This window comes from Meles meles, unplaced genomic scaffold (genome assembly GCF_922984935.1).
Source record: "Meles meles unplaced genomic scaffold, mMelMel3.1 paternal haplotype, whole genome shotgun sequence".
In the NCBI taxonomy this organism is placed as follows: Eukaryota; Metazoa; Chordata; class Mammalia; order Carnivora; family Mustelidae; genus Meles; species Meles meles.
In genome coordinates, this window is record NW_025721274.1 from 38,519 (window position 1) to 64,967 (window position 26,449).

General features: G+C 38.2%; 1 protein-coding gene across 2 annotated transcripts in view; it reads right to left on the bottom strand.

The window, feature by feature from the left end:
* LOC123936277 (cytochrome P450 3A12-like) overlaps positions 1-26,449 on the bottom strand; it is a 50,991-nt gene that overhangs the window by 12,661 nt on the left and 11,881 nt on the right. For both annotated transcript variants that reach the window (XM_045996923.1, XM_045996922.1), the window contains 3 exons: positions 22,168-22,267; positions 1,679-1,792; positions 1,329-1,417 (listed from right to left, as the gene is read on the bottom strand). In XM_045996923.1, coding sequence (XP_045852879.1) covers positions 1,329-1,417; positions 1,679-1,792; positions 22,168-22,267 — 303 coding nt within the window. The remainder of the gene's footprint in view (positions 1-1,328; positions 1,418-1,678; positions 1,793-22,167; positions 22,268-26,449) is intronic.

Here is a 26,449-nt window from a genome sequence, read left to right on the forward strand (position 1 = left end):
CAAAGACATGGATAGTTAAGATCAGCACCTCTTTAATATTCTTATCCAACACATGCAACAAGAAGTGCATGTAGATCCCATGCTCAGGCACAAGAGCCACACTTTCAGAACCACCATCTGGGTCATCTGAAGAGTCTATACGTCATCACATTCACTCATGTGGTGTTCATGAGGTGCCAGTGATACAGCTGGCCTTGTCCTGGGGTGATGGGGACATTAGGGCACGTTAGACACATCTCTGAGTTCAAAGAGCTCAGTCCTGGAGGGATAGAGACACAAAGTCTGACAAATTACAGTAATAAATTTTGAGTATGGGCAATAGACGGTGGATAAGCACTGTGTCTGAGCAGGACGAATGGTGGAATAATGAACCCTTTCTCAGGGAATCAAGAAAGGTGAAACTGGTCTAGATCTCTCACCACAGTAACTATGCTCAGAGGTTATTCCTCAACAGTACATTACAGAACACCAACACCATATTCTGTGCTGCCAGAAACATCATCCCTTCTTCTCCACACCCCAACTAAGGCTTCTTCATGAAAGACCCACTCTTTCTCAACAACAGAGATCTAGCTTGCCCTGAGGTCATACTCATTTCTGGAAAATGTAAGAACAAAGAATGTTCCTAGTTAAAACATATATTAAATCAATCCAAAATTGAAATGGGGGTGCCATATCTAAGTGGTCATATGGCCTAGTTTCCCCAGGACAGTTGCAATGTACATCTGTTCAACCTGCATAATTAAAATATATCCAATTTAGGAAAAAAAAAATCTATCACCTATCTATCTATCATCTATCTATCATCATCATCACCCTACCTATCCCATGTGCAGGGCCTTCACCCTTTTGAGATTAAAAGATGGACAAATGATTATAAAAGTTAATATTTAGTATTCGCTAATATCCTCAACAAAATCAGGGAAGGGTTTAAGTTGTTCCAAGTTCCATAGGGTAACTTTTGTGCCCCACCCGGTGCCCAGGAATATGTACCAAGTACGTTCCCCTCCCATGATTCCATTCTCTCTACACTCATGTTTCTTCTTTTCAAACAATGTATTTTTGTCTCTAAAATGTCCAAGGTGATGATTAAGCAAGGAAATAAATCCCAACTCATGCACACAAAAGAAGACTGTTTTTCTTCGGACAGCCCTGCGTTTTGAGGTGAGCTACCTCTTCTTGACTGGCCCGCTGGAGTTGTAACACCATACACCTACGTCACCTTGTTCACAGGAGTGATTCAGCAAGTTCACTGAATTTGACTCTGTGGCAGCAGCTGGAAAGTGTCATGACAGAGTTGGAATCCCAGCAACTGGACTCCTACTTACTCTTTCAAGTTGATAGGCTTGCCTTTCTCTGCCTCCTTCCTCAGGTTCCTCACCAACACATCTCCATACTGGCCAATGATGGGGAACATCTACACACAAAATACATAACCACCTGAAGTTAAATCTGAGAATCAAGTCCTAGGATGACATGGCTTTCACAAGCATGTAGCAGTAAGGGCATTTAAAAACAAATTTTATCATGTCTCTTCCAAAACATGAAGATGAAAGACCATTTTGGGGAAGCCCAAATACAGTAGAGTACCACTTAGAGATGGACTATGACCTTATTTTCTATCTGTCCCCAGGAATATTCCTTAACTTCCTGATTAAAAGTCCTGATCTTTTCTTACCTCCTTGAGTTTTCCGCTGGTGAAAGCTGGAGACAGCAATGTTCGTATTCTCTTCCATTGTTCATCCTCAGACATAGAGATGGCATTTTTCATAAATCCCACAGGACCAAAAGACTAGAGTCAAAGCAAAACACATTTGCCCTACATAAGTTTTGTAGGTCTCCACAGTTTGAAAAATTTGTTAAATAGGCATAAATTGCTCATCAAATGTTTATTATTATTATATTTATCATTATATTATATTAATATTATATTATATTTATAATATGTTATATGTTATAATATATTATGTATAATATATTATATTATACATATATACAGTATAATATATGTTATAATATATTATGTATAAATAATATATTATATTCTATTATATTTTATTAATATTTATTATTATATATTTATAATATTTCTATTATTATTTTAAAATTTTTATTAATTATTATTATTTATTCATTTCCTTATTTGAGAGAGAGAAAGAGAGCATGAACAAGGGAATAAGCAGAGTCAGACTCCCCACTGAGCAGGGAGCCAGAATCAGGGCTCAATCCAGGGACTCTGGGATTATGACCTGAGCAAAGGCAGATGCTTAACTGACTGGGCCACACTTACACACCAAATACTTAGTGGCTGTCTACTTAGTAGGAGCCCCTATGCTAGATGCTCAATAGATATTTATCCTAAATGCCTAGTGTCCTGTAAGGCTGAAGGAGGCGTCAAGCCACCTGACATGCTTTCCAGCTTTTATATTCCAATCTCCTTTTTGATGTAAATGTGGTATGGAAAATTTGGCAGGGAAACTACTCCTCCAGGGGAATTGGTAGAATTGGATTGGTGGGAGATGGAGAGGAGAAGGGAGTTGAGGGAAACTGGAAGGGGAGGTGAACCATGAGAGACTATGGACTCTGAAAAACAACCTGAGGGTCTTGAAGGGGCGGGGAGTGGGAGGTTGAGAGAACAAGGTGGTGGGTATTAGGGAGGGCACGTATTGCATGGAGCACTGGGTGTGGTGCAAAAACAATGAATACTGTTACGCTGAAAAGAAAAAAAAGAATTGGATTGGTGGAAGATAGCCAGATAGCCTGGCAAACTGTATGTTGCCTCAGACCACTTGTCTTCACATATATGTACAGCATGAGCATCTGTAAAAACATGTCTTGATATGGTGATTTTTTTTATTAACATATAATGTATTATTTGTTTCAGAACTCAGGTCTGTGATTCACTAGTCTTACACAATTCACAGCACTCACCATAACACATACCCTCCCCTATGTCCATCACCCAGCGACCCCATTCCTCCCCCTTCCACTCCAGCAACCCTCAGTTTGTTTCTTGAGATTAAGAGTCTCTTACGGTTTTGTCTTGTTTCATTTTTCCCTCCCTTCCCCTAAGATCTTATATCTTGTTTCTCAAATTCCTCATACATTGAGATCATATGAGAATTGTCTTTCTCTGATTGACCGATTTCACTTAGCATAATACCCTCTAGTTCCATCCACATTGTTGCAAATCACAAGATTTCATATTTTTGATGGCTGAGTGGTATTCCATTGTATTTATATATCCCACATCTTCTTTATCCATTCATCTGTTGATGGACATGTAGACTCTTTCCATAGTTGGGCTATTGTGGACATTGCTACTATAAATACTGCAATGCATGTACCCCTTCAGATCATTACATTTGTATGTTTGGGGTAAATGCCCAGTAGTACAATTGCTGGGTTGTAGGGTAGCTCTATTTTCAACTTTTTGAGGAAGCTCCATACTGCTTTCCAGAGTGGATGTACCAGCTTGCATTCCCACCAACAGTGTAGGAGGGTTCCCCTTTCTCTGCAACCTCCCCAACATCTGTCATTTCCTGACCTGTTAATTTTAGCCATTCTGCCTGGTGTGTGGTGCTATCTCATTGTTGTTTTTTTATTTGTATTTCCCTGATGCCAAGGGATGTTGAGCACTTTTTCACGTGTCTGTTGCCCATTTGTATGTCTTCATTGGAAAAATGTCTGTTCATGTCTTCTGTCAATTTCTTGATTAGATGGTTTGTTCTTTGGTGTTGAGTTTGATAAATTCTTTATAGATTTTGGATACTAGCCCTTTATCTGATATCATTTGCAAATATATTCTCCCATTCTGTCAGTTGACTTTTGGTTAGTTTTCTTTGCTGTGAAAAAAGGTTTTTTTTTTACTCTTGATGAAGTCCCAATTATTCATTTTGCCCCTGCTTTCCTGGTCTGTGGCGATATTTCAAGGAAGAAGTTGCTGCGGCTGAGGTCAAAGCGATTGCTGCCTGTGTTATCCTCAAGGATTTTGACGGGTTCCTATTTCACATTGAGGTCTTTCATCCATTTTAGGTCTGTTTTTGTGTGTGGTGTAAGGAAATGGTCCAGTTTTATTCTTCTGTGTGTGGCTGTCCAATTTTTGCAATACCATTTGTTGAAGAGACTGTCTTTTTTCCATTGGACATTTTTTCCTTCTTTGTTGAAGATTATTTGACCATAGAGTTGAGGGTCCATTTCTGGGCTCTCTAGTCTGTTCCACTGATCTGTGTGTCTGTTTTTGTGCCTGTACCATACTGTCTTGATGATTACAACTTTGTAATAGAGCTTGAAGTCTGGAATTGTGATGCCACCAATTTTGGTTTTCTTTTTCAATATTCCTCTGGCTATTTGGAGTCTTTTCTTGTTCTATATAAATTTCAGGATTATTTGTTTCATTTCTTTGAAAAAAATTGATGGCATTTTGATAGGGACTGCATTAAATGTGTAGATTGCTCTAGGTAGCATAGACATTTTCACAATATATGTTTTTCCAATCCATGAGCATGGAACATTTTTAGATTTCTTTGTGTCTTCCTCAATTTCTTTTGTGAGTATTCTATAGTTTTCTGAGTACAGATCCTTTGCCTCTTTGGTTAGATTTATTCCTAGGTATCTTATGGGTTTGGGTGCAATTGTAAATGGGACCAACTACTTAATTTCTCTTTCTTCTGTTTTGTTGCTGGTGTATAGAAATGCAACTGATTTCTGTGTATTGATTTTATATCGTGATGCTTTACTGAATTCCTGTATGAGTTCTAGCAGTTTTGGGTGGAGTCTTTTTGGGTTGTTCACATAAAATATCATATCATCTGCAAAGAGTTTGAGTTTGACTTCTTTGCTGATTCAGATGCCTTTTATTTCCTTTTGCTGTCTGATTGTTGAGGCTAGGACTTCTAGTACTAAGCTGAATAACGGTGGTGATAGTGGACATCCCTGCTGTGTTCCTGACCTTAGGGAAAAAGCTCTCAGTTTTTCCTCATTCAGAATGATAGTCACTGTGGGTTTTTCACAGGTGGCTTCTATGATATTGAGGTATGTACCCTCTATCCATACACTGTGAAGAGTTTCGATCAAGAAAGAATGCTGTACTTTGTCAAATGCTTTTTCTGCTTCTACTGAGAGTATGATATGGTTCTTGTTCTTTCTTTTATTAATGTATTGTATCATACTGATCCAACCACCTTTGCAGGAATAAATACCACTTGGTCATGGTGAATAATCCTTTTAATGGACAGTTGGATCCTATTGGCTAGTATTTTGGTGAGAATTTTGCATCCATGTTCATCAGGGATATGGTTTGGTAATTCTCCTTTTTGATGGGGTCTTTATCTGATTTCAGGATCAAGAAAATGTTGGCCTCATAAAATGAGTTTGTAAGTTTTTCTTCCATTTTATTTTTTCAAACAGTTTCGGGAGAATAGGTATTAATTCTTCTTTAAATGTTTGGTAGAATTCCCCTGAGAAGCCATCTGGCCTTGGACTCTTATTTGTTGGAAAATTTTTGATCCCTGCTTCAATTTCCTTACAGGTTATGGGTCTGTTCAGGTTTTCTATTTCTTCCTGGTTCAGTTTTGGTAGTTTGCACTTCTCTAGAAATGCATCCATTTCTTCCAGATTGTTTCAGTTGCTGGCATATAGTTGCTTATACTATGTTGTTATAATTGTTGGTATTTCTTTGGTGTTGGTTGTGATCTCTCCTCTATCATTCATATTTTATCAATTTGGGTCCTTTCTCTTTTCTTTTTGATAAGTCTGGCTAGGAATTTATCAACCTTATTAACTCTTTCAAAGAACCAGATCCTAGTTTTGTTGATCTGTTCTACTGCTCTTTGGTTTCTATTTCATTGATTTATGCTCTCATCTTTATTATTTTTCTTCTACTGGGTTTAGGCTTTATTTACTGTTCTTTCCCCAGCTCCTTAAGTGTAGGGTTAGTCTGTGTATTGAGACCTTTCTTGTTTCTTGAGAAAGGCTTGTATTGCTATAGACTTTCCTCTTAGGACTGCCTTTGCTGTGTCCCAAAGATTTTGAACAGTTGTGTTTTCATTATCATTGGTTCCCATGAATTTTTTCAATTCTTTGATTTCCTGGTTGACCCATTCATTCTTTAGTGGGATGCTCTTTAGCCTCCATGTATTTGAGTTCTTTCCAACTTTCTTCTGTGGTTGAGCTCTAGTTTCAAAGAATTGTGGTCTGAAAATATGCAGGGAACAATCCTAGTCTTTTGGTACCAGTTGACACCTGATTTGTGACCCAGGATGTGATCTCTTTTGGAGAATGTTCCATGGGCACTAGAGAAGAATATTTATTCTGTTGCTTTGGGATGGAATGTTCTGAATATATATCTATGAAGTCCATCTGGTCCAGTGTGTCATTTAAAGTCTTTATTTCCTTGTTGACCTTTTGCTTAGATGATCTGTCCATTTCAGTGAGGGGAGTGTTAAAGTCTCCTACTATTATTGTATTATTGTTGATGTGTTTCTTTGATTTTGTAATTTAATTGGCTTATATAATTGGCTGCTCCCATGTTAGGGGCATAGATATTTTAAATTGTTAGACCTTCTTGGTCTAAATATAAATTAAATATAAATTGTTAGATCTTCTTGTTGGACAGACCCTTTATGTATGATATAGTGTCCTTCCTCATTTCTTATTATAGTGTTTGGTTTAAAATGTAATTTGTTTGATATAAGGATTGCCATCTCAGCTTTCCTTTGATGTCCATTAGCATGGTAAATTGTTTTCCACCTTCTCACTTTAAATCTGGAGGTGTCTTTGGGTCTAAATGAGTTGCTTGCAGACAGCATAACAATGGGTCTTATTTTTTTTAATCCAATCTGATACCCTGTGTCTTTTTTTTTCATTTTATTTATTTTTTCAGTGTAACAGTATTCATTCTTTTTGCACAACACCCAGTGCTCCATGCAAAACGTGCCCTCCCCATTACCCACCACCTGTTCCCCCAACCTCCCACCCCTGACCCTTCAAAACCCTCAGGTTGCCCCAACCTCCCACCCCTGACCCTTCAAAACCCTCAGGTTGTTTTTCAGAGTACATAGTCTCTTATGGTTCACCTCCCCTCCCCAATGTCCATAGCCCGCTCCCCCTCTCCCAATCCCACCTCCCCCCAGCAACCCCCAGTTTGTTTTGTGAGATTAAGAGTCATTTATGGTTTGTCTCCCTCCCAATCCCATCTTGTTTCATTTACTCTTCTCCTATCCCCCTACCCCCCCATGTTGCTTCTCCATGTCCTCATATCAGGGAGATCATATGATAGTTGTCTTTCTCCGATTGACTTATTTCACTAAGCATGATACGCTCTAGTTCCATCCACGTCGTCGCAAATGGCATATACACAATGGAATACTATGCAGCCATCAAAAGAAATGAAATCATGCCATTTACCCTGTGTCTTTTGATTGGAACATTTAGCCTATTTACATTCAGGGTAACCATTAAAAGATATGAATTTAGTGCCATTGCATTGCCTGTAAGGTGACTGTTACTGTATATTGTCTCTGTTCCTTTCTAGTCTATGTTACTTTTAGGGTCTCTCTTTGCTCAGAGCACTCCTTTTGATATTTCCTGTAGGGCTGATTTGGTGTTCACAAATTCTTTTAAATTTGTTTAATCTGTCCTTCTATTTTCTATGATTTAATCTGTCCTATTTTCAATGACACCCTACCTGACTATAGTATTCTTGGCTGCATATTTTCTCATTTAGTTCTCTGAATATATCATGCCAGTCCTTCCTGACCTGCCAGGTCTCTGTGGATAGATCTGCTGCCAATCTAATGTTTCTATCATTGTAGGTTACAGAACTCTTGTCCCAAGTTGCTTTCAGGATTTTCTCTTTGTCTCTGAGACTTATAAGTTTTACTATTAGATGATGGGGTGTTGACCAATTTTTATTTATTTTGAGAGGGGTTCTCTGTGCCTCCTGGATTTTGATGCCTGTCTCCTTACCCAAATTAGGGAAGTTCTCCACCATAATTTTCTCCACTATGCCTTCTGCCCCTTTCTTTTTCTTCTTCTTCTGGGATCCCAATTATACTAATATTGTTTCATTTTATGGTATCACTTATCTCTTGAATTCTTCCCTTGTGATCCAGTAGTTGTTAATCTCTCTTCTCAGCTTCTTTATTCTCCAACATTTGGTCTTCTATATCACTAATTCTCTCTTCTGCCTCATTTATCCTAGCAGTGAGAGCTTCCACTTTTTATTGCATCTCATTAATAGCCTTTTTGATTTTGACTTGGTTAGATTTTAGTTCCTTTCTTTCTCCAGACAGGGATTCTCTAGTATATTCTATGCTTTTTCAAGCCCAGCTAGTATCTTTATAATCATCATTCTGAACTGTAGTTCCAATATCTTACTAATGTCTGTATTTATTGGTTAGGTCCCTGGCAGTCAGTACTGCCTCTTGTTCCATTTTTTGTTTGTTTGTTTGTTTGTTTGTTTGAGGTGAGCTTTTCCATTTTGTCATTTTGTCCAGAGAATAGATGAATGAGAGAACAAAATGCTAAAAATATAACAACAACTCCAGAAAAATATACACTAAACAAATCAGAAAAGACCTGAAACCAGGGGGGAAAGAAAAAAAAATGATCAGGCTGGTGAATAGAAGAGAGCCACATACTAGATTTTGGGTGTATTTTGGTCTGTTAGGAAAAACTGCCTCCCCAAATTTTGAAGACAGAAGAATATATATATATATACACACACACACATACACACACATACACACACACACACACATACATACATACACAAATAAGGGTAAATACAATGAGGATGGAATATGACTGTAAAGATGAAAATGTAAAAATATTTTAAAAAGAAATTGATAAGATAAAAAGTTGATTGAAAAAGTAAATTAAAAAATTAAAAATTTTTAAAAAAAGGAGAAAATGTAATCAGGCAGTAGACTAGAACAAAGCCATACACTAGATTTAGGGTATATTTTGTTCTGTTGGAAGAAACTGTATCACAAAATTTTAATGAAAGAAAACCTTAGTTTTAGAAGAGAGGGGGTGGGGGGGATAGGTGAGTCTGGTGATGGGTATTAAGGAGGGCATGGATTGCATGGAGTACTGGGTGTTATATGCAAACAATAAACCATGGAACACTACATCAAAAACTAATGATGTACGGTATGGTGACTAACATAACACAATAAAAAAGAGAAAGAAAAAGAAAACACACACACACATATATATATATATATGCAAAAAACAAGGTTAAATACAATAAAGGGATAGAATACAACTATAAAAATGGAAATTAAAAATATTTTAAATATTTTAATATTTAAAAATATTTTTAAAAAGGAATTGGTAAGATAAGATGTTGGTTGAAAAAGGAAAGAAGAAAAATTAAAAAAAAAACAGAAAAAATATATAAAGAAATTTTTAAAAATTAACTTTGAAAGACTACAGAATTTTGGGGGAAACCATGAATTCTATGTACTGAATGCCCCTAGCACTGGAGTTTTGTAGCTCTCATTGATTGGTAAACTTGGTCTTGGCTGAATGGTCTTGCTGATCTTTTGGGGGAGGTGCCTGTTGTAGTGCTTCTCAAATGTCTTTGCCTGAGGTGGAGTTGTACCACCCTTCCCAGGAGCCAGGCTAAGTAATCTGCTCAGGTTTGCTCTTGGTAGCTTTTGTTCCCTGAAAGCTTTCCATACGACTTTGGAGGATGAGAATGAACATGGTGGCTTCCCAATCTCTGGCCCCAGAGGAGCTGAGAGCTTGGGGCCCCACTCCTCAGTGAGCCCTCAGAGAAAAGCAGTCAATCACTCCTGTCTTTCTGGTCTCTGACCACACTTCGTGTTCACCCAGCCTCTGACTGCACGTTTCTATCTCTGGTACACAACCCCGTTTAGAGTTTCCAAACCCAGCAGATGCCTGTGGTATGCACCCATGCCACTCCTCCTGGGGGAGGAAAGGGAGTCTTCCTGGATCTGCCACTTGTTGGGTCCCTGCTCAAAGAGTAGTGGGCTGACTGTGCCATGGATCGTGGTTTATGGCAACCCCCAGTTGAGAGCCCACTCCTTAGCTCCATCTTTGCAGCTGGCTACCCCACTTTGATACTTGGGGCTCTGCCACACTCAAGCACCCCTGGTCTTTTTGTGACCCTAAGGGTCCTAAGACCACACCATCCCAGTGTGTGTGCTTAGCCACTGCTAGCACTTAAGCACTGCTCCCTGCTTAGCCACTGGAGTGACATCCCTCAGTGGAGCAGACTTCTAAAAGTTTTGAATTTTGTGCTCCAATGCTCTATCACTTGTTCATTAGTGATGGAGGCTCCCTACACCCTGGGTCTATCTTTCCAAATTTAGCCTCAGATTCCCTTCTGTGCATGTCCTACCTTCCAGAAAGTGGTCACTTTTCTGTTCCTAGAATTGCTACTATTCTTTTCTTCGATCTCCTGTTGAGTTTGTAGGTGTTCAGAATGGTTTGATAACTATCTAGCTGAATTCCTGGGACCAGACAAAATTCAGATCTCCTACTCCTCTGCCATCTTACTCCTCTCCATATAGTGATTAAAAAAAAAGTAGTAGTTTACACTAAAAAGATTGATAATCTATTTGGATTACATAATAAAAAACCTATTGGTTTAAAATAACAACAGCAAATAATCTATTTGCTATTCTCAAGAAATGATGCAGTTACATGAAAATCTTTTCCCCTGTATTTTCTCCAGGGACATAAAGAAAAAGAGAGAGATAATTCTGTTTCTCAGAATTGAGACTGACCTATCAAACCAACAACCTTGAATCTTTTTTCCATCTTCCAAAACCATATTTTGTTTTAAAACAGATATCTCCAATATACATTCATGGTAAAAACTCACAAACTAGGAAGAGAGGAAAACTTCCTCAGCTTAATAAAGAGCATCCAAAAACCCTACACCTAATATCACCTCAATGAGGAAAGACTGATGTCACCAGGATGATGGGACAGGACATTCCAGTTTCTGTTACCCCATGAAGAACAACAATTAGTTGTCCACAAATAAAAATAGGTCTAAGGGCTTGGGAGTCCATTTAAGAAGCTTCAACAACACAGTAGACTAAAGCTCCTAAGAATAATGGCATTAAAAAGGTAGGGAGAATAGCTTCATTTTGCCTGCCTCACACCAGGAGCCAGGCCAGCACTGCTCAGCACTGAGAGGACACTCTGTGGCCTCAGAGAATTCTCCTATTGGGAAAAGGATAGAAGAGTAAGAGGCCATTAGCCCAGCCCTTCAGGGCATGGCACAAATTACCTGTTTTGGTTTCAAACCTTCCAGAGACTGGCATGGCTGACATCTAAACACAGGTAGGAACAAAGAAGAGCAGGACTACCAGTACGTCAAGTGGCAGGAGTGACTATGCTTCTCTGTGTCCTCCTCTGCAGAATACCCTAGCAACCTTAGCTGCTGAGGAACCAATGGCTGGCCTAGCACTGTGTATCCTCTAAGATTTTGCTGTTGATGGTCCCAGAGGTTTTCATATTTGCAGACTCCAGCTGCCAGAGTCCTGCTGTGTCCCATCTGCACTCACTTGAGTTGCCTCAGTCAGGGCCACCACCTACACTCTGAGCCCTGTAATCTGTATACTTTTGTGACTGGGCTTATGTACAACACCAGCTCAAATACCAGCACATTTCAGATATAAGGCCAGGCCTGACTCCTGTCCCTGGATTGCACTGCCACATGAGACCACAGCTAAACCTTGAAGCTATACAATTACACACTGCCAGCCTGAACTCCAATAACAATCACCCACTGCTGTGCATGCAGTAACAACTATCCCTGAAGCCACATAAGTGCACACAGGCAGCCCAGACACTCAAGCCTACCTGTGTGTTCACAGTTGGCCATGGTACTTCTGCTGGACCCAGGCTTGTTTGGGGCATGTGATTGCTTTCAGCTTCCACAGATGAGTGTGTGCATAGGACCAACTCTGGCTACCACTCTGCATGGTGTAGTTCCAGTCTCCTGGTGCTGGATCTGGTGCTGCTGCTGAAGACCTCAATAGCTATGGCAGCCATAAAGAACCCTCCACTGTTTTACTACCAAGGATCATACAATTTCTGATGGTGTGGACCCCAACTGCCTGAACAAATGGTGCCCTCTAGATTATTTCAGATTATTCGGTCAAATATAATGGGGAAAAAAACTGGGGAGAAACACCTCCAAGATGTATAGGACACCATCAAATGAAACAATATTCACACTATGGGAGTCACAGCAGAAGAGAGAAGTGGGCAGAATACTTACTAAAGAAACAACAGCTGAAATATTCCCCAAATTGGGAAATATATGAAAATCTTGGGATGTGAAGCTTAAAGTCCCCTGTAAGACTGAATCCAAAAAAGACTTCACTAAGACACAGGATAATAAAATTGTTAAAATTTAAAGACAAAGAAAAAAAATAAGAGACAAAGAAAATGTCTTGAAAGGAGGCAGGGATGAGGAACACATCCCAAAGAAGGCAACACCCATAAGGCTGTCAGTGGATTCCTCAGCAGAAATCTGGAAATCCAGAAGACAGTGGATGATTTATTCAAACTGCTGAAAAATAAACACTAACCAAGAATACTTTACCCAGAATAGAAGGCCTTCAGAAATGAGAGAGAAAGACATTTCTGGACAATCAAAAAGTGGAAAGAATTCACCACTGAACCTGCCTTACAAGAAATACTAAAGGGAATTCTACAAGCTAAAATAAAAGGACACTTACTAAGAACATGAAATCACATGAAAGTACAAATCTTAATGGTAAATATAAATATATAATCAAATTCAGAACACAGTGATATTATACTAGTGACATGCAAATCCCTCATAACTCTAGTGAAAGGTTAAAAGAAAATTAAAATAACATAGCTAAAATAATTTTTAAACACACAATATGAAAATATATAAATTTTGACATCAAAACCATAAAACTCATGGAGGAGGAGTAAAAGTGTTGTTTTGAATACAATTTTAGTATATGTGCTGCCTAAGCAAGCACTGTTGTTTTGAATACAAAGTTAAGTTCTCATCGGCTTAAAATAGACTGCTACATGTATAAGATATTCTGTGTAAGCCTCCTAGTAACTTCAAAGCAAAAACCTAGAGTAGATTCAGAAAAGATAAAGAGGAAAAAAAAATCAAAGCGTGCCACTGTAACAAAAACCATGAAATTACAAAGGAAGATGAGAAGAAGGAACAACGGTTCTATGAAACACTTGGATTACTGAAATAATCATACTAAATCTTTACCTATCAATGATTACTTTAAATGTCAATGTAACAGAACAGGAAATCCAGAAATGGACCCTGATCCAGAAATCAGGAAACAATATCCAACAGAAAGAAGACAGTGTCTTCAACAAATGGTGCTGGGAAAACTGGACAGCCACATGCAGAAGAATAAAACTGGATCACTTTTTATACCATATACAAAAATAAGTTCAAAATGGATAAAAGACCCAAATGTGAGACAGGAAACCATCAAAATTCCAGAGGAGAACACAGGCAGAAACCTCTTTGATCTCGGCCATAGCAACTGCTTACCAGACATGTTGCTGGATACAAGGGAAACCAAAGCCAAAATGAACTATTGGGACTTCATCAAGATGAAAATCTTCTGCATAGTGAAGGAAACACTTGACAAAACTAAAAGGCAGTCTATGGAATGGGAGAAGATACTTGCAAATAACGTATGTGATAAAGGGCTAGTGTCCAAAAACTATAAAGAACTTACCAAACTCCACACCCAAAAAAAACCAAATGATCCAGTTAAGAAATGGGCAAAAGGCATGAATAGACACTTTCCAAAGACACCTAGATGGCTAACAGACACAGGAAAAGATGCTCAACAACACTCATCATTAGTGGAATACAAATCAAATCCATTATGAGATATCACCTCACACCTCCCAGAAGGTCTAAAATTAACAACTCTGGAAACAACAGATTGCTGGTGAGGATGCAGAGAAAGGGGAATTTGCACTGTTGGTGGAAATGTAAACTGACGCTGTCACTCTGGAAAACAGTATGGAGGTTTCTAAGAAGTTAAAAATACAACTATCCTATGACCTGGCAATTAAACTACTAGGTATTTACCCCATAGGATACAAAAATACATATTCAAAAGGATACATGCATCTCAGTGTTTATAGCAGCTTAGCAACATTAGGCAAACTATGGATTGAGCACAAATATACCCATAGACTGATTAATGGATGAAGATGTTAGATCTATATCTATCTATATCTATATCTTTGTGTGTGTATGTCTGTATATATACATATATATGTATGTATATATACACACACATATATATATTCCACAATACATATATAATGGAATATTATTCAGCCACCAAAAAGAAAGAAATCTTGCTATTTGCAACAATGTGAATGAAGCAAAAGAGTGTTCTGCTAAGTGAAACAAGTCAGTCAGAGAAAGACAAACACCATATGATTTCACTGTACATGGAATTTAAGAAAGAACACAGAAGAAAATTTAGGAAGGGGTAAAAAGGGGGTTTTAAGAAAGAAACAACCCATAAGAGATTCTTTTTTATTTTTTATTTTCAGCATAACAGTATTCATTGTTTTTGCACCACACCCAGTGCTCTATGAAATATGTGCCCTCCCTATTACCCACCATCTGGTTCCCCAACCTCCCAACCCCCCCTTCAAAACCCTCAGGTTGTTTTTCAGAGTCCATAGCCCATAAGAGATTCTAAATGATAGAGAATAAACTGAGGGCTGATGGAGGGAGGTGGGTGGGGAATGGGCTAGATGGGTGATAGGTATTAAGGAGGACACTTGTGATAAGCATTGGGTGTTGTATGTAAGTGATGAATCACTGAATTGTACTCCTAAAGCCAATATTGCATTGCATGTTAACTAACTGGAATTTAAAGACAGACAGATAGATAGATAGATAGATAGATAGATAAATATATGTAAATGGACAGATAAATGGATAGAGAATATGGAATATTGATCAGTCTTAAAAAGGAAGGAAATCTTGTCATATCCTGGCATGGATGAACTTAGACAACATGGACAATGGGCTAGGAGCACTGCACCAGACACAGGAGGACAGGTGTCTCATGATCTCACTTATAAGTGGAATCTAGAAAAATAAAGTCAGCTTAGTAACAGAGGGAAAATGGTAGCTATCAGAGGCTGAGGAGGAGGGCAGAGGGCAGATAGTAATAAAATGGTAAAAACTTTCAATTTTAAGATGAGTAAGTACTGGAGACAATATACTACATGGTGATTATAATTATTGATACTGTACTATATACTTGAAATTTGCTTAAAAAGTAGATCTTACATGTTATTAATATACATGCACACCCACATACAAAGTAACTGGATGCTGATAGATTTGTTACTATGTTTCATTTGTCATAATCACTTTATAAATGAAAACATCACATTTAAATATATGTTTTCATTGTAAAAATATATACATACATTGATAAATGGCAAAAGATTGAATGTTTTGCCTTAACATCAGGAAGAAAGCAAAAATGTCCACTCTTACCACTCTTAGTCAACATCGTAATAGATCTCCTAGCTAATGCAATAAGACAAAGTGAAGAAATGAAGGCATACAGATTGGAAAGATAAAATAGGAGTGTCCCTATTTCAGGTGATATAATTGTCAATGTAGAAAATTTTGATGAATATGAAAAGAACACCTCTGCATCTAATAAATGAGCTAAGCTAGGTTATAGGAAATAAGATCAACACCAAAACCCAACCACATTTCTACAAAATGAATATGTGAAAACACATTAAGAACACAATAACAATTATAATCACACAAAGAAGGTGAAACATTTGAGATGTGTGTTGAACAAAACATGTGTTCCTGCACTGAGAACTTAATGTTGGTGAAAAAAATTAAAGAAAACCTAAATAAACACATATTGTGTTCATGCATTAAAAGACATGACTTAGTAAAGATAGAAATTTTGTACAAATGATTGATAAGTTTAAATCATGTCTTTAAAAAAATCCCAGCGAACATTATGTAAATATAGATTAGCTAATTCTAAATTTGTATGGAAAGGCAAAGGAGCTAAAATACCTAAAACAATTCCAACAAAAAATAAAATGGGAAGAATCACTGCTTGTGATGCTGAGACTCACTATATGGCTGCAGTAATCAAGAGAACCTGGTATTGGTGGAGGGAGAGATACAGAGATCAATGAACAGAACAAAGAATGAGAAATAAATAACATGGAGGACATGAGGAGATGGAGAGGAGAAGGGAGTTGAGGGAAATTGGAAGGGGAGGTGAACCATGAGAGACTATGGACTCTGAAAAACAACCTGAGGGTTTTGAAGGGGCGGGGGGTGGGGGGTTGGGGGAACCAGGTGGTGGGTAATAGGGAGGGCACATATTGCATGGAACACTGGGTTTGGTGCAAAAACAACGAATACTGTTACGCTGAAAAGAATTTTTTTTAAAAAATTTATTTGACACAGAGAGAGAGAGATCACAGGTAGGCAGAGAGAGAGAGGAGGAAGCAGGCTCCCCGCCGAGCAGAGAGCTTGATGTGGGGCTCGATCCCAGGACCCTAGGATCACGACCTGAGCCGAAGGCAGAGGCTTAACCCACTGAGCCACCCAGGTGCCCCTGAAAAGAATTTTTTTTAAAAAAGTGAAAAAAAAAGAATGAGAAATAGACACACACATAGGCCCAACTCAATTTTGATCTGGGTACAAAAGCGATTCAATGGAGGAAATATAGCCTTTTCACAAATGGTGCTGGAGCAATTAGACATCCATTGGCCAAAAACAAGGATCTTTGACTTAAATTTCACACCTCCCAATTAACACTAAAAATTGACACAAAATGGATCATAGAATTAAATGTGAAACATAAAATTATATAATGTTTATATTATAGATGTAAAACATAAAACAATATAAAACTGTATACTTAAATGTAAAACATAAAATGAACTACTTTGAGAAAATCCTGGGGATGTAGGGCTAGATAAATATTTTTCAAACTTGAGGCCAAACTCATAACCCATAAAAGGAAAAAAAAAAGTTAAATTGGCCTTATCAAAATAAAAAATATTTGCTCATAACTTCATAAAATCTATATATGAAAAACCCACAGTGAATATCATTCTCAATGGGGAAAAGTTGACAGACTTCCCTTTGAGATAAGGAACATGACAAGGATGTCCACTCTTGCCACTGTTGTTCAACATAGTACTGGAAGTCCTAGCAACAGCAATCAGAAAACAAAAAGAAATAAAAGGTATTAAAATTTGCAAAGAAGAAGTCAAACTTTCTCTCTTCGCTGATGACCTGATACTCTATATGGAAAACCCAAACCTCCACCTCCAAACTACAAGAACTCATACAACGATTTAGTAATGTGGCAGGATACAAAGTCAATGCACAGACATCAGTTGCATTCTTATACACTAAGAATGAAAATACAGGAAGGGAAATTAGAGAATCGGTTCCATTTACTACAGCACCAAGAACCATAAGACACCTGGGAATAAACCTAACCAAAGAGGTAAAGGATCTATACTTGAGAGGCTACAGAACACTCATGAAAGAAATTGAAGAAGACAAAAAAGATGGAAAAGCATTCCATGCTCATGGATTGGAAGAATAAACATTGTTAAAATGTCTATACTGCCCAGAGCAATCTATACTTTCAAGGCCATCCTTATCAAAATTCTACAGGCATTTTTCAAAATGCTGGAACAAACAATCCTAAAATTTGTATGGAACCAGAAAAGACCCCGAATTGCTAAGGAAATGTTGAAAAAGAAAAACAAAACTCACGTTGCCTGATTTCAAGCTTTACTACAAAGCTGTGATCACCAAGACAGCATGGTACTGGCATAAAAACAGACACATAGACCAGTGGAGCAGAGTAGAGTCCAGATATGGATCACAAGTCTATGGTCAAATAATCTTTGACAAAGCAGGAAAAAATATCCAGTGGAAAAAAGACAGTCTCTTCAATAACTGGTGCTGGAAAAATTAGACACCTATGTATAGAAGAATGAAACTTGACCATTCTCTTACATCATATACACAGATAAACTCGAGATGGATAAAAGACCTCAACATGAGGCAGAAATCTATCAAAATCCTAAAGGAGAACATAGGCAATAAACTCTTCAACATCAGCCACAGCAACTTCTTTAAAGACATGTCTCCAAAGGCAAATGAAACAAAAGCAAAAATGAACTTTTGGGACTTCATCAAGATAAAATGCTTCTGCACAGCAAAGGAAACAGCCAACAAAACAAAGAGGCAACCCACGGAATGGGAGAAGGTATTCGCAAATGACACTACATACAAAGGGCTGATATCTAAGACCTATAAAGACCTCCTCAAATTCAAAACTCAAAAAACAGATAATCATGTCAAAAAATGGGTAGAAGACATGAACACATGCTTCTCCAAAGAAGATATACAGATACATGTCCATCATCATCAGCCATCAGGGAGATTCAAATCAAGTCACTAGGTGTGGGGCATAAATAATGAATCTTGGAACACTGAAAAAATAAATTAAATTAAAAAAATAAAACCAGGGGAAAAAATGTTTGTTCTGCTGAAGACCCTGATACAACAAAAAGACAAGCCATACACCATGCCTACAAAAGAATAGTAAGTGGGAGACTTTTGTTGATGGAACAGTTCTGTAATGTGATTGGGGTGGTGGGTACACAAATCCACATGAAAGATAAATGCTCAGAAAGCAACACACACATGCACACATACACACACAAATGAGTGCACATAAAAAATTGAAATCTGAATAAGTTCTGTGGCTACAACCAAAGTCAATTTCCAATTCCATACTATATATAGCTTTGCAGGATATTAGGGAAAAGAGCTTGAAGACCATACGGCACGGGAACTCCTGTGACAACTTCCTGTGAATCTATAATTGTGTCAAAATGAAAGTTTTACCATAGAGTTGAGGGTCCATATCTGGGCTCTCCACTCTGTTCCACTGGTCTATGTGTCTGTTTTTATGCCAGTACCACGCTGTCTTGGTGATCACAGCTTTGTAGTAAAGCTTGAAATCGGGGTAACGTGATGCCGCCAGTTTTGTTTTTGTTTTTCAACATTTCCTTAGCAATTCGGGGTCTCTTCTGGCTCCATACAAATTTTAGGATTATTTGCTCCAGCTCTTTGAAAAATATCGGTGGAATTTTGATCGGAATGGCATTAAAAGTATAGATTGCTCTAGGCAGTATAGACATTTTAACAATGTTTATTCTTCCAATCCAAGAGCATGGAACAGTCTTCCATCTTTTTGTGTCTTCTTCAATTTCTTTCATGAGTGTTCTGTAGTTCTTCGAGTATAGGTCCTTTACTTCTTTGGTTAGGTTTATGCCCAGGTATCTTATGGTTCTTGGTGCTATAGTAAATGGAATCGATTCTCTAATTTCCCTTTCTGTATTTTCATTGTTGGTGTATAAAAAAGCCACTGATTTCTGTACATTGACTTTGTATCCTGCCACGTTACTGAATTGCTGTATGAGTTCTAGTAGTTTGGGGGTGGAGTCTTTGGGGTTTTCCATATAAAGAATCATGTCATCTGCGAAGAGAGAGAGTTTGACTTCTTCCTTGCCAATTTGGATACCTTTTATTTCTCTTTGTTGTCTGATTGCTGTTGCTAGAACTTCTAAAACTATGTTGAACAAGAGTGGTGAGAGTGGGCATCCTTGTCGTGTTCCTGACCTCAACCGGAAGGCTGCAAGCTTTTTCCCATTGAGGATGATATTTGCTGTGGGTCTTTCATAGATAGATTTTATGAAGTTCAGGAATGTTCCCTCTATCCCTATACTTTGAAGCGTTTTCATCAGGAACGGATGCTGGATTTTGTCAAATGCTTTTTCTGCATCAATTGAGAGGACCATGTGGTTCTTCTCTCTTCTCTTATTGATGTGTTCTATCACACTGATTGATTTGCGAATGTTGAACCAACCTTGCAACCCAGGGATGAATCCCACCTGGTCATGGTGGATAATCTTTTTAATGTGCTGCTGGATCCTGTTTGCTAGGATCTTGTTGAGAATCTTTGCATCCATATTCATCAGTGATATTGGTCTGAAATTCTCTTTTTTGGTAGGGTCTTTGCCTGGTTTGGGGATCAGGGTAATGCTGGCTTCATAAAAAGAGTCTGGAAGTTTTCCTTCTGCTTCAATTTTTTGGAACAGCTTCAGGAGAATTGGTGTTATTTCTTCTTTGAAAGTTTGGTAGAATTCCCCAGGGAATCCGTCAGGTCCTGGGCTCTTGTTTTTTGGGAGGTTTTTGATCACTGCTTCAATCTCATTGCTAGATATCGGTTTATTCAGGTTGTCAATTTCTTCCTGGTTCAATTTTGGGAGTTTGTAGCTTTCCAGGAATGCATCCATTTCATCTAGGTTGCTTAGCTTATGGGCATATAACTGTTGGTAATAATTTCTGATGATTGTTTCTATTTCCTTGGTGTTAGTTGTGATCTCTCCCTTTTCATTCATAATTTTATTAATTTGGGCTTTCTCTCTTTTCTTTTGGATTAGTGTGGCCAACGGTTTATCGATCTTATTGATTCTTTCAAAAAACCAGCTTCTAGTTTCATTGATACGTTCTACTATATCTCTCGTTTCTACCTCATTGATCTCTGCTCTAATCTTGATTATTTCCCTTCTTGCATGTGGAGTTGGTTTGATTTGTTGTTGATTCTCCAGTTCTTTAAGGTGTAGAGACAGCTGGTGTATTCTGGATTTTTCAATGTTTTTGAGGGAGGCTTGGATGGCTATGTATTTCCCCCTTAGAACCACCTTTGCTGTATCCCATAGGTTTTGGACTGAGGTGTCTTCATTCTCATTGGTTTCCATGAATTGTTTAAGTTCGTCTTTGATCTCCTGGTTGATCCAAGCATTCTTAAGCAAGGTGGTCTTTAGCTTCCAGGTGTTTGAGTTCCTTCTGAACTTTTCCTTGTGATTGAGCTCCAGTTTCAAAGCATTGTGATCGGAGAATATGCAGGGAATAATGTCAGTCTTTTGGTATCGGTTGAGTCCTGCTTTGTGACCCAGTATGTGGTCTATTCTGGAGAAGGTTCCATGTGCACTTGAGAAGAATGAGTATTCTGTTGTTTTAGGGTGGAATGTTCTATATACGTCGATGAGGTCCATCTGGTCCAATGTTTCATTCAATGCTCTTATTTCTTTATTAATTTTCTGCCTCGATGATCTGTCTATTTCTGAGAGAGGCGTATTAAGATCTCCTACTATTATTGTATTCGTATCAATATGACTCTTTATCTTGATTAATAGTTTTCTTATGTAATTGGGTGCTCCCATATTGGGGGCATAGATATTCACAATTGTTAGATCGTCTTGTCGGATAGTCCCTTTAAGAATTATGTAGTGTCCTTCTGTATCTCTGACTACAGTCTTCCCTATGACCCTGCAATTGCACTGCTGGGTATTTACCCCAAAGATACAGATGTAGTGAAAAGAAGGGCCATTTGTACCCCAATGTTTATTGCAGCAATGGCTACGGTCGCCAAACTGTGGAAAGAGCCAAGATGCCCTTCAACGGATGAATGGATAAGGAAGATGTGGTCCATATACACAATGGAGTATTATGCCTCCATCAGAAAGGACGAATACCCAACTTTTGTAGCAACATGGACGGGACTGGAAGAGATTATGCTGAGCGAAATAAGTCAAGCAGAGAGAGTCAAGTATCATATGGTCTCACTTATTTGTGGAGCATAACAAATAACATGGAGGACATGGGGAGATGGAGAGGAGAGGGAGTTGAGGGAAACTGGAAGGGGAGATGAACCATGAGAGACTATGGACTCTGAAAAACAACTAGAGGGTTATGAAGGGGCGGCGGGGGTTGGGGGGGTTGGGAGGTTGAGGGACCAGGTGGTGGGTAATGAGGAGGGCACGTACTGCATGGAGCACTGGGTGTGATGCCAAAACAATGAACACTGTTATGCTGTAAATAAACAAATAAAAATAAATAAATTAAAAAAAAAAAAAGAAGGTCCAAGACCTGGAGGGAATTTTAGGAAAGATATGAAAAAAAAAAATGAAAGTTTTATAAATAAGTAAGTAGATAAATAAATAAATATATATATAAATTTAAAATAACTCCATGCCTACCCGCCGGTTTGTGAAGACAGAATAACATTCTTTCACTAGTACTGTTTTGATCATGTCTGGATCCGTGATAGCCAACACAGGTTGTCGCCCATCATAAAACCTGTTTTGGGAAAACAGAACTGATTACATTTAACATGTCAGTTTCTGTAGCTGCAGCTATGCCTGGAAGCCCAAACTTTCATCCCGATGTTATATAATCTAAAATATGTCATCATGATTAGAAATAACATTAGAAAAAAAAGGAATTACATTAGAACATTTATCAACTCTAGGTAATGTGTACATGTGTATTTCCTGGACCATTTTCCATAATTTTTTGCATGTTTAGAATATTTCAAGTATTTTTATGTGTTTCAGACATTTCAAGTAATTTTTATATATTATCAAGAAGATACTTAGGTTAGTGAATACCTGAAGGCAAGTAAATGATCTAGGAACAAAAAAATAGGGAGAGACCACCCACTTAGCTATGAAAAATTATAATTTTAAAGAAATTCCTGTTTCAGTCTCGGAAGTTTACAGGTTTCTGGGAATGCATCCATTTCTTCTAGGTTGCTTAACTTATTGGCTTATAACTGTTGATAATAATTTCTGGTGATTGTTTCTATTTCCTTGGATCTCTCCCCTTTCATTCATAATTTTATTAATTTGGTCTTCTCTCTTTTCTTCTGCATTAGTTTGACCAATGGTTTATCAATCTTATTGATTCTTTAAAAGAACCGTCATTGGGGTGCCTGGGTGGCTCAGTGGATTAAGCCGCTGCCTTCGGCTCAGGTCATGATCTCAGGGTCCTGGGATCGAGCCCCGCATCAGGCTCTCTGCTCCGCAGGGAGCCTGCTTCCTCCTCTCTCTCTGCCTGCCTCTCTGCCTACTTGTGATCTCTCTCTCTCTGTCAAATAAATGAATAAAATCTTTAAAAAAAAAAAAAAAGAACCGTCATCTAGTTTCATTATGTGTTCTGCTGTATCTCTAGTTTCTAACTCTTTGATCTCTGCTCTAATCTTGATTATTTCCCTTCTTGTGCATGGAGTTCGCTTACTTTGTTGTTAATTTTCCAGTTCTTTCATGTGTAAAGAAAGCTGGTGTATTCAGGATTTTTCGATTTTTTTGAGGGAGGCTTGGATGGCTATGTATTTCCCCTTTAGGGCCATCTTTGCCATATCCCATAGGTTTTGGAGTGATGTGTCTTCATTCTCATTGGTTTCCTTGAATTGTTTAAGTTCTTCTTTGATTTCCTGATTGATCCAAACATTCTTGAGCAGGATGGTCTTTAGCTTCCAAGTGTTTGAACTCCTTCCAAACTTTTTCTTGTGGTTGAGTTTGAGTTTCAAAGCATTGTGGTCTGAGAATATGCAGGGAATAATCTCAATCTTTTGTTATCAGTTGAGCCCTTATTTGTGACCCAGTATATGGTCCATTCTGAAGAAAGTTCAATGTGCACTCGAGAAGAACGAGTATTCTGTTGTTTTAGGGTGGAATGTTCTATATATATCTGTGAGGTCCCTCTGGTGCAATGTGTCATTCAAAGGTCTTTTTTCTTTATTGATTTTCTGCTTGGATGATCTGTTTATTACTGAGAATGGCATGTTAAGATCCCCTAAAATTAATGTATTCATATCAATATGACTCTTTATTTTGATTAATAGTTGGCTTATGTAGTTGGCTGCTCCCATATTGGGGGGATAAATATTAACAATTGTTCGATCTTCTTGGTGGATAGATCCTTTAAGAATGATGTAGTGTCCTTCTGTATCTCTGACTACCCTATGACCCTGCAATTTCACTACCGGGTATTTACCCCGAAGATACAAAGGTAGTGAAAAGTAGGGCCATATGTACCCCAATGTTCATAGCAACAATGGCCACCACCACCAAAGTGTGGAAAGAGCCAAGATGCCCTTCAACAGATGAATGGATAAAGAAGATGCAGTCCATATACACAATGCAATATGCACCTCCATCAGAAAGGATAAATACCAAATTTTTGTATCAACATGGACAGAACTGGAGGAGATTATGCTGAGTGAATTAGATCAAACAGAGAGAGTCAATTATCATATGGTTTCACTTACTGGTGTAGCATAAGGAATAACATGGAGAACATTAGGAGAAGGGAAGGAAAAGTGAATTGGGGAAAATCAGAGGGGGAGATGAAGCATGAGAGACTGTGGACCCTGAGAAACTAACTGAGGGTTTTGGAAGTGAGGGGAATGGGGGAATGGGTGAGCCTGGTGGTGGGTAATAGGGAGGGCATGTTTTGCATGGAGCACTGGGTGTTGTGCAAAAACAATGAATACTGTTACGCTGAAAAAATAAATAAATTTTTTTAAAAATTAAAAACAAAATTAAATTAAATTAAAAAAAGAAATTCCAAACACACAAAATGCATAGGAGAGAATATTAGATGAAAATTTTAGACACACTGATCACAAATATGTAAGATGTCTGCAAATGAAAAAGTCTTGAAATGCTCAAAAAGTGATGGTAGGATAATGAATGATTTCTTTGCCCTATTTTCTAAAATCTCTTTCCTCGCTCCATTTTTTGAAGATCTTATTTATTTATTTATGTGTTTATTTGGTATAGAGAGAGAGAGAGAGAAAGCCCACAAGCAGGGGGAGAGGGAGAGAGGAAGAGGAAGAAGCAGGCTCTCTGCAGGACCCCAAGATCATGACCAACTGATGTATAACCAACTGATGCACTCAGATGCCCCCTTTCCTAATTAAATTTTAAAGGAAATATTATTTTAACTATTAAAGAGAGGTTCTTGGTAACATAAAAGTTAGAAAAATTTGAAACAGGAGGGCAAAGAGAATAAATACAAAGGAACATGTATAATTCATTTTAGACATATTTCCTTTTCATTACTTGCATTTATTCTTATATGTGGGTCCCAAGTGTGAGTTTCTTGGGCTTCATGTAGGTGACATCCTGGAGCAACAGGGCATGCCCACTTTTGAACATGTCTCACACACAAAGCTGACTCTTTATATTTGATGCATCCCTATCTCGCGTGACCTCCTGATTATCAATATGGCACATTAATAGGAATTGGTCGCCAGCATGAGGTTAACTTTAATCACATTGTCCTCTAACATTGTATTTTCCTCTATAACTCATTTGCATTTACTAGAACAAAATGAAAAAATTTCCACAAGTCCCCTATTCTTTCTTTGACATCATAGAGAAATTTCATAGTTTTGTTATCACATCTAAAAATGAATTGTTGAACACTACACCAAAAACTAATGATGTACTATATGTTGGCTAGTTGAACTGAATATAAATAAATAAATAATAAATAAATAAATATGAGAATCAATGAACTAAATGCTATGCATCCCTAAAATGTATTCTAAAACTCAGAAGGTTTCAGTGGGAATCATGTTCCTTTACTGTTGTAGCAGCGATAGAACTTAGCGAGGTATTATATAGGACAACTCTCCCATCAGCCTGATCATATTTTCCCTTGTCCCACCATATTTGTTCAAAAACACCTGGATGGGGTGCCTGGGTGGCTCAGTGGGTTGAAGTCTGTGCCTTCAGCCCAGGTCATGATCTCAGGGTCCTGGGATTGAGCCCTGCATCAGGCTCTCAGCTTGGTGGGAAGCCTTCTTCCCTTTCTCTCTCTGCCTGCTTGTGATCTCTGTCTGTCAAATAAATAAATTAAATCTTTAAAAAAAAAAACACCTGGATGAACAATGTACAGTAGTTTGGGGCAACCCTTTATATTCATGATCCCACACAACCATAACATAGCTTCCTCTATCAGTTAATTTGAGATTCTTAGGACCCACCCCATATCCTCCAGATTTGGTGTTGCTGGGGCATGGAGCCCAAGAAGCTGCATTTTTTTTTAATATTTATTTTTATTTGTTTATTTACAGCATAACAGTGTTCATTGTTTTGGCATCACACCCAGTGCTCCATGCAGTACGTGCCCTCCCTATTACCCACCACCTGGTTCCTCAACCTCCCCCCCACCCCCCCCACCCCCCTGCCGCCCCTTCATAACCCTCTGGTTGTTTTTCAGAGTCCATAGTCTCTCATGGTTCATCTCCCCTTCCAGTTTCCCTCAACTCCCTCTCCTCTCCATCTCCCCATGTCCTCCATGTTATTTGTTATGCTCCACAAATAAGTGAGACCATATGATACTTGATTCTCTCTGCTTGACTTATTTTGCTCAGCATAATTTCTTCCAGTCCCCTCCATGTTGCTACAAAAGTTGGGTATTCGTCCTTTCTGATGGAGGCATAATACTCCATTGTGTATATGGACCACA